General features: G+C 42.4%; 1 protein-coding gene across 1 annotated transcript; it reads right to left on the bottom strand.

Moving 5' to 3' along the window:
* Nucleotides 1-4,396: 4,396 nt before the first annotated feature.
* Nucleotides 4,397-9,775, bottom strand: proca1 (protein interacting with cyclin A1). Its single transcript, XM_034168720.1, has 4 exons — nt 9,280-9,775; nt 9,078-9,210; nt 6,089-6,223; nt 4,397-6,002 (listed from the first exon to the last, which is right to left on the bottom strand). Exons 1-4 carry the CDS (start codon nt 9,752-9,754, stop codon nt 4,397-4,399), a joined length of 2,349 nt encoding a protein of 782 aa, XP_034024611.1. The 5' UTR covers nt 9,755-9,775.

The following is a 9,775-nucleotide window of genomic DNA, read 5'->3' as shown; positions in this document are numbered from 1 at the left end:
TCCCATGGATCCCCACAGGTAACCTGTTAGTTTTATCTATAATCCTGGTCTGGACCTTGGTAGATGTGAGAAACCATGACAGTGTACAATGTGAGGACTTTTCAAGAGAGGCAAATCAACAGTTCTTCATTTACACAAATGGACATGGGATTATTCTGTCAAACGCAAGTGCTAAAAAAAAAGAAAAAAGAAAGAAAGAAAGAAAACATAAAAATGTCCAAAAAATTCAGAATATTCCTTTCTCTTACTAAATAAAGTGAACAATCTCAGGTGCATTTATAATTATAGTTTTTTTTATTATTATTGTGGACATAGCTACAATATGACAAAAAAAAAAAGATTCTGACATAATCATCATTTGATATCAGTGATACAATTAGAAATGTAATCATAATTCTGATGTATTATTTAACATTAAACAAATTTCTGCATTTGAAACACACACAACCAATTTTTTTTAACCTACTAGCCTGGAGGAATATTTGCCAATATTTGCATTTAACCTGACAGGTTTAGTATACACTGTGAAATCATGTGTGAGGTAAAATAAATAAATAAATAAATAAAAGATAGGAAACTGAGCCAACAGGAGTTAGATCAGAACCTGACAGGCCAGATAAGTGCAGTTTGACTCTGATAATTCTCATTTTTGCACCATGTTGGTATCGCTCTGCTCTCCTGTGCCCTGCATTTATGTACCAGCCAGCCAAACCAAAAAAACAAACAAACAAACAAACTGTTAGGACAGCTCTGATTGATAAAATAAAGTTAGTGGAAAGCCATAACTGAGTTACATAACTAAAAATCATCCATTTTTTTTATATACACTTAGAGGTGGGAAAGTTTGTCTATTTACAATATGATGTTAAAAATCAACACAGTCTCCAGAACGTAAATACTCTAATATACCTGGTGGTTACTTTGGTGCTGCAGGTTGCCACCATCTCCATCAGAGTGCCTTCTAATTTCTACTTCCCCACTAGGGGGCAGTATTGGGAGGGTTTGCACAGGAAACTGGACCCCAGAAGCAGAAAGTTTCCACAAGTGTGTGTGTGTGTGTGTGTGTGTGTGTGTGTGTGTGTGTGTGATGTGTTCATGCACAGTGAACACATCATCTAGCAGCTCATGTAGCTGCAGCGCTCTGATTGTTTCTACCGCCTTTTATGAAGAAATAATGCTGAAGACTGGAGTGCAGTTTTAAACAGAAATGAAGTGATAATCAGTGAATCGCGGCTGATGACGCATGCGCAGTGAACGCAGGGCAGACCAACTTTTAGGGGGGACCATTCGGTTGGCGACACCAGATTACTTTCTAGCTGGGTAGGTTTTCAAGTCTGGCTCATCCTAAACACACGTCCAAACTCAAATCAGACTAGAGACAAATTCAAGTTGTGTGTGTGGATCTGGACATGAGAGTGTAGGTGTGTGCTCGTGGATGTCAAAGTGCACCTGGTGGCCTTCTGCATGAAAGCGCTGCAGGGAAGGAAGGTTGGTCGCCGCTCTCGCTGTTACGTTGGCACTGAGCGCCGCCACAGCGGACAGGATGCTGTGGGTGTGTGAGGAATGAGGAAGTTTAATGGCATGATCCCCGAGATAGTCAGATTCTAGACACGTCTGCGTTCAGACCTCGGCGAATCCCCCTCAACCACCTCTTGGAAGTGGGATGAGCTGGATAGAAAATAATTCTTCTTAAATTTGATTTGCGGCATTCCGATTCACAAAAAAAAACAAAAAACAAAACCTATCTGTCTCAAGATAAAGTTGGCTTGAATCCCGTTCAAGCTGGATTGCCAGCCTGAATCTGATCTGGGTCAAAGTTATCCTACACACAGCTCTGTGTGGGAGTATTATGCTGATCAGGAAAAACTGTACTCTTGTACCTGCAGACTCGCTGTGTGAACCACTGTCGTTTGTGTACACATTTTCCTCTTTAAGTTGACTACATTTACAAGAAACTTTACATTCAACCAGTCACCATCTACTGTGGTACAGCAGACTCGATGCAATGTTTAGACGTGACAAGGCCGCACACCAGCCCACCACAAAACCCACTCGCTCTTTGATTACCCATATGTTTTCACCCCGTTTGTTTGTGAACAGCCTGGAACCCATCATTTTTCATATATTATGAAATTTTTCTAGAGTCATATCCTGATAGGAAAGAAATTATACAATTTCCAAGGTCATAGGTCAAAGGTCATAGTCAGGAAAAATCCCTATCCTTTAACATTGAACAAATTTTCAAAAATTCATAACTGTCAAAGAAAAAAATCACATTTCTTTCATATTTGAGCGTTATGTAGGATGGTGTTCCTTATTGACTGATAACTTTATTGACTGATAACAACCTGGAAATCCCCCCCCCCCCCCCCCACAGGCAACATTCCTACAGGGCAGCACTGATAAACCCAAACCTTGATAAGGCACAATCAGGACAACCTTTAAACTCTATATTTCGTGGATGTTTTATGGTCACAGATGAAGTAGTTTGATTGACGGTGAATGATATTGGTTTTCTTACTGTATGTATCTACAATAGTAATATTTCCTATGGACCTTTTGTGGAAATGTGATGGAAAATACTCCAATTTAGTTTTGCATAAAATAACCACAGTATATGTATAGAACACACAGCACCATCTATATTTATAAAGCACTTTACTACAACCAAAGCTGACCAAAAGTGCTATAGTTAAAGCATTAAGACATATTTAAACAAGTTAATAAATAAACATAGTGCACACACACACACAAACACAATAGTATGCAAAGAAACATATGTTTAAGAAACATAATGAAAATGAGGGGCCTATAATGTCTGCCACCTTTATCAAATCTCTTTTGTACAAACTAGGTCATAAATATAAAGAGTGGCAGATAGGAATCAACAGAATAATATAAATGTAGCATGAAACTGACAAAGATGATTATTTGACACAGTGTGATTTTCACTGGACGAGCACCTTGACAGGGGAAAGAATGAATAAAGATGTGTTCAAATCATTTTTATCCACTAAATATTACAGCAAAGTGGTTTCAAGTTTTAGTAACATGAAGAATGAGTCAAACTTTATAGTCCCAGCTGGTGTTGAACTACACGGCAAGTGAGCCCACAATAAGTGAAGATCAAATGTATTCAAAAGAACGACGTCCCTGGAACAGATTCTTCTCTACCCTGCAAAAATAAATTTACTTCTCATTATACTGACAGTATAATAATCAGCAAACAACACATTTATGTTACTTTTTCAACACCCAGTATGACAACAATAGTTTGCTGTAATGAACATTTTACTTATAATTAAAGTTTTATCTATTTGTAATCATGTAACTATATTCTGCTAGTACTAATGTAATCAAAAAATATTATTAATTTGATGTATTACACAACATGTTTTACTGTAATCTGAAGTTTGACCTAATTTAGGTGACATTTGACCTCAAGCAAAAACCTGAAGGTCAAAGTCAATCGCTTATCCCAGGTAATGGGCAAGGCCCATGACTGTGTTCATGGCAAATTTGGAGGCAAAATTTCAAAAATTGCGACCAGGAAAGTTGTTTAGTTGAATTTAGTGTTTGACCTTCCTGTGACCTTGACCTTTGACCTTGATCCTTTTGTGTACTGAAAAGTACCTTACTAGGGCTGCTGTATGTTAAGTTGCAAGAGTGCGATGTAAACTGTGTGCTGCACAGTGAGTTAAAGGTGAAAAAATGCAACGATTACAAACAAACATACTGACAATCACTGCCATATTGGGGGGGGGATATCCAGGGTGGAGGATAAGATATCCTAGGATTACCCCCCCCCCCCAGGGGTAAGTTATTCAGGCAGGAAGATAAAATGTTACACCGGATCTGATCTGGATTGTGGAGTTTGTGGGCATTTAAATTTAATATCAAAAAGACCATTTGGTGTGCATTTTGCATTATATCTCAATCAAAAAAGTGCCTCAATCACTCTCCTTTTTGTGTTATGGATTTACCAACACCACCAAAATTGGAAGGAGGTTCCAGTTTTATGCGTTTGTTTGTCTTCCAGTTATCAGTCGGAAACTAAGTGCCAAAAAAATCAATGACACATTGTGCATAGAGATAACTAATGTTAGCTGAAAAAGAATTCAGAAACTGAAAAAGTTGGAAAAGGAAAAAAAAAAAACACCACACACAAAAAAAACCCTTTGATTCAAGTGCATCAACTAAATACGTACTCCTGACATTTGATCACATCTAATTTATTTTATGAAAAGCAGAAAGTGGGATTAGAAACTAGTGTTGGCGGAGGTTTGTGCTCTACTTCCTTTGTTTGTATTGGTCAGAAACAACGCAGACGTGCAGCAGCACAGAATTAAAAATCAGGCAGGTAGGTCAGAGGTCAGCGTCAGCCTGCAGCACTCACTCACTGTTTGACTGACAGCGCCGCTTTCCTTCCCTTTTTCCTAACAAACTGTGCCTTTGCTCTCTCAATAGACAACTCTGCCCGACTCCTGAGGAGTGTGGCTGAGGTGGTCGTGCAAGGCGTCGGCTTTACATCGCGCTCTTCAGCGTCAGCAGCTTCAGACGGTGCTGCTGCTGTGAAGGTGGTTTGTTTCTGTTCAGTTTGATTTCCTTCAGGAATCGGACGTCTCTCTCCGATAGCAGCTTTCCGTCTTTGTTTCTTCACCTCTCCTGCCATCAGCGTGTTTGTCATGTCAGAAGTGATGGCGGTAAGATGTCTCCGCTCGCCGTGGCTCTCAGGTTGCCATGTAGGTCTGTTTGCAGCTGTGACTTTGGCGCCGCTCGCCTGTGGACTCTGCAGATCAAGCAACCTGTTTCTGGCGCTAAATTGGAAAATCGTACTTCTGCTTGCCGTTTGCCTCCTTCTATCGCTCGGCCCTTTTGACCTTTGCCTTTTGGTTCTCACGTCTTTAGACAAAGGGTTTGGACTCGTATTCTGTGAACCCCGTCCCTCTGTGCTTTGGACTGATGGTGTGTTCGGGGCCCAAATGCGAGGGGTCACTTCCAAATGATCTGCATAGAATTGTTCTCCAGCAGCAGCCACAGTGGGTGAAGGTGCACCGACTTTCCTCCTTTTTTTCCTCCCCCCTCTGTCTGCTCTCTCCTTTGACCCCTTCCTTTTGGCTTTGGGAATTCCAACGGGGGTGACGTCGACAGGTCGGCTTTGTCGCTCAGTCTGTGCTCTTGGGTTTATGCTAATGATGGTGGCGCTGAAGTTGACTGTTGACTCTTCTTTTTTAGAAATATTCAGTACAGGGGAATAAAGCTTTTTGCTCTTCTTTCTTCCCTCCTTTTTTGCCCTCTTGACCTCTGCTTTTGTTCCAGGGGACTTCATCATGCTTGCTGATGTAGCGATAGTATTTGTTAGCGGATCCTCTCCTGTTAGCTTCTTCTGGACTCTTGTTGGTGTTGTTATGGAAACCGTCTCCTTATCCATTGTCGGTTCATCTTCCATGACTTCATTCCGCGGCTCTTCTTTTCCCCTCAGCTCATATTCACTGTAACTGATGCCACTTCTTGTTCGACTCGAGTAGTCTTGCTTGTCGGACTCATTAATGAAATTACCGACGGCTTCTTCAGCTTTGTTGCGAGACGAGGAAGCACCGACTCCTTCCTCAGTTTTATCACCCGCCTTTGCCTTCTGTTTCCTCTTCCTGCCGTTTCCTTTTCGCTTTTTGCCATTTTTCTTCTTCTCTGTGTTCTTCTGTTTCTTCTTTTCGGAGGCTTGCACGTCACCCTTAGCAGGATCAGTGGCCAAGCTTCGTGAAGTGGAGACGGTAGTGAGCACTTTGAGGAGCTCCTCGGGGGCGGTGACCACGTTTCCGAGGGACGGCTCCTCGGGCCGGCTGCTCTGAGTCATTGTCTCCGGTTTCTCCTGCTGGTTTTGCTTTGAAATTTTTATTTTAGGTGGCGCCACCGTCAGCTTGTCAATGACATCAATACCGCCAAAGTCATATGGGACAGCTTCTTCCACCACAGCGACGGGACGCTTCTCGTACCGTTTACACCTGTGACACAGACAGTGAACGTGCGCTGGTTTCAGGACGCGGTGCGTTTCAAAACTACTTAAACTGGCACATGGTTTGATACTTACAGACCGTACCAGTGCCGCTCGGCACACTGGTCTTCATAAACTAACTCAAAACAAGGCACGCCGATCACGTTGAAGAACGCTTGACCAACCACCCTGGAAGACGTGTCGTTGACTTTTCTCAAACACGCTTTCAACCTGCAAAGGAAAGAAGTTTTCACAGTTTTCATCCAGTTTCTATTCACATCCAGAATGTGCTTCTCAGTCTAAACATCCTCAAACTCCCATATCTCCATCTGGACACGTTAAAACTCTCCTTCGCTGAAACTGTTCAATTTTCCACGTCTCCTTCCACTGTCAAACACGCCCCCTGATCCGCCCTGTGTGACACACCCACGTCAGGAGACGTGAGACCGTGTGTGGCATGTGGCAGGACTGTTCCATTAAAAGTGACAGGCAAAGAAACACTTTGTATCTCTGAGTTGAAAAGGGGGTTTCTCAATGCAAATCAATGCATTTCCGGTTATAAATTTTAAGATCGATTTAAAGAAATTTACAAATTGCAAAACACTAATTTGTGGCTCCAAATCCATCTGCATCAATCTGAAAATTTGTGAAACCATTTAAACAGTTTCAATCCTGTTTTACTGTCAAACAGCACAGAGCAGGTAGTTCAGCGGGATAAGGAATTTGATTCCCAATATGCAGACCTCGGGTTGATTCTAGGTCAAGACACTTCATCTGCATTGTGCCAGTGCACCCAGCTGGAAATGGGAACCAGCCCTGTCTGGGGAAGTAGCCTCCCACATCGGGAGTCAACCACCCAGCACAGAGGAGGAGACCTGTCCTGTCCAATCCGAGCCACAGGACACATACCCCCCCCAGCCTTGGCAACAAACAAGGCCCCAAATGCCACAGAAGGAGGCCGGCCCAATGCCCCAGATCCCACCCACCATGACAAGCGTAGACTACACATTCTTGGTCTTTGTGTAACTATGGTGGCATGAATGTAAGCAAGATATCTTATGAATGCCTGATCCAGTGTTGGTCAAACTCGGCAGGAACACTGGTCCTAGGAATGGGAGGACGTGATTTGATTTTGGTTAAGTTAAAATTTTATGCTATGCAACTATACAGCAAAACTACAAATTTTATGAAAATGAATTCTAATGTTGCTAGCGAATGTGACCATTTAAAAAAAAAACAACTTTTCCTTTACATGGTTGATGATTTGAAATATGGGTATTATTTAGTAACTATACAACCCCTGTCAATAATTATGGAACCACTGGCCTCGGAGGACGTTCATTCAGTTGTTTAATTTTGTAGAAAAAAAGCAGATCACAGACATGACACAAAACTAAAGTAATTTCAAATGGCAACTTTCTGGCTTTAAGAAACACTATAAGAAATCAAGAAAAAAAAATTGTGGCAGTCAGTAACAGTTACTTTTTTAGACCAAGCAGAGGGAAAAAAATATGGACTCACTCAATTCTGAGGAATAAATTATGGAATCACCCTGTAAATTTTCATCCCCAAAACTAACACCTGCATCAAATCAGATCTGCTCGTTAGTCTGCATCTAACACCTAAACAGAAAAAAACAAGCTTACAATGGGCTAAGGAAAAGCAATCATGGACTGTGGATGACTGGATGAAACTCATATTCAGTGATGAATCTCGAATCTGCATTGGGCAAGGTAATGATGTTGGAACTTTTGTTTGGTGCCGTTCCAATGAGATTTATAAAGATGACTGCCTGAAGAGAACATGTAAATTTCCACAGTCATTGATGATATGGGGCTGCATGTCAGGTAAAGGCACTGGGGAGATGGCTGTCATTACATCAATAAATGCACAAGTTTATGTTGATATTTTGGACACTTTTCTTATCCCATCAGTTGAAAGGATGTTTGGGGATGATGAAATCATTTTTCAAGATGATAATGCATCTTGCCATAGAGCAAAAACTGTGAAAACATTTCTTGCAAAAAGACACATAGGGTCAATGTCATGGCCTGCAAATAGTCTGGATCTTAATCCAGTTGAATATCTTTGGTGGAAGTTGAAGAAAATGGTCCATGACAAGGCTCCAACCTGCAAAGCTGATCTGGCAACAGCAATCAGAGAAAGTTGGAGCCAGATTGATGAAGAGTACTGTTTGTCACTCATTAAGTCCATGCCTCAGAGACTGCAAGCTGTTATAAAAGCCAGAGGTGGTGCAACAAAATACTAGTGATGTGTTGGAGCGTTCTTTTGTTTTTCATGATTCCATAATTTTTTCCTCAGAATTGAGTGATTCCATATTTTTTTCCCTCTGCTTGGTCTAAAAAAGTAATCGTTACTGACTGCCACAATTTTTTTTTTCTTGATTTCTTATAGTGTTTCTTAAAGCCAGAAAGTTGCCATTTGAAATGACTTTAGTTTTGTGTCATGTCTGTGATCCGTTTTTTTTCTACAAAATTAAAAAACTGAATGAACATCCTCCGAGGCCGGTGATTCCATAATTTTTGCCAGGGGTTGTAGTATTTCACACAAATGCAATAGAAAGTAAGTCCCTTCGGCTGCTCCCTTGTTTGCACTCAGGGTCCCCACAGCAAATCCAGACAGGTTTTACGCCAGATGCCCTTCCTGACGCAACTCCACATTATATGGAGAAATGTGGCAGGGGTGGGATTTGAACCTGGAACTTTCTGCACTGAAATCAAGCGCATTAACCACTTGTCCACCACCCCTAAAGAGTAAATTATGAATTTTGAGGTGGTGCTGTGGTATAGGAGTTGGTCTACTACTATTTCATTCATTCATTTTCTACCACTTATCCCAGTCTGGGTAACTGTGGCAACAGACCAAGCAGCTAATAATAATATTAATAAGTATGCAATTTTTTTGTGAATTTTTGCTATTACATTTTATACATGCATTATTTACACACATCCAGCTCCAATTCAAAGGGAGGCTGTGTGGGCCTAAAACCTGTTTTTGGCTTTACGGACATCAGAAGACATGAGAAATAAATAAATAAATAAATAAGTAAATGTGGGTCACTGACGTGTTGTCACAGTGGCAGTGGCTGATGGAGTGCCATTTGAAGTTGGTGTGTCCGTACTTGGAGGAGAACGCGTGGATGACGTGCGGGCAGTGGTCGTGCGTGCGGCAGCAGCTGTCGGTCTCCGCAAAGTCTCCTGCAGCATGAATGTAACAGTGAGTGAAGCAGGTGGACGTTGTGCCGTGTTTCTGTGATGAACACCTACCCAGCTGCTCGTATCCATCAGCCATGTTGCCAGCTCCGCACCACAGCGTGCCCGGATAAGTAAAACCTCGCTTGGATCGTTTCACAGCCGCGTCGTGCCGCGCAGCGTCGCCTTTTGTGCTCTTTCTGAACTCCTCACACATCAGTTTGGCTTCATCCACGCGCGCAAAAGGTGTCTCCAACAAGTGCCGCTCGGCTCTTTGTTCCATCCTGCACGTGCGCACGAGCGGTTCCGCGCGCGTCTGCTCCACTGTGACGGAACAGTCCAGCAGCTTCCCGGCGGGGCTGACCAGAGAGCGCACCTCCTCACCTCCGCCGGACACCCTGTAAAGGAAATTCTCCCCCACGCGTGAGATTATTGCGCACACAGTGCCGTTGCGCGTGTGCTTGTCTCCATCCAAAGCGCGTGTCACCGAGTCAGGCTGGACTACGTTTCTGTCCAGATAAGACAAGAGGATAAAAAAGACGGACCACATGGTGGCACCTTCAGCCCCACG

The sequence above is a fragment of the Thalassophryne amazonica genome, chromosome 4 (assembly GCF_902500255.1).
Source record: "Thalassophryne amazonica chromosome 4, fThaAma1.1, whole genome shotgun sequence".
Lineage (NCBI taxonomy): Eukaryota > Metazoa > Chordata > Actinopteri > Batrachoidiformes > Batrachoididae > Thalassophryne > Thalassophryne amazonica.
This window is presented reverse-complemented; position numbering and strand designations above follow the sequence as displayed.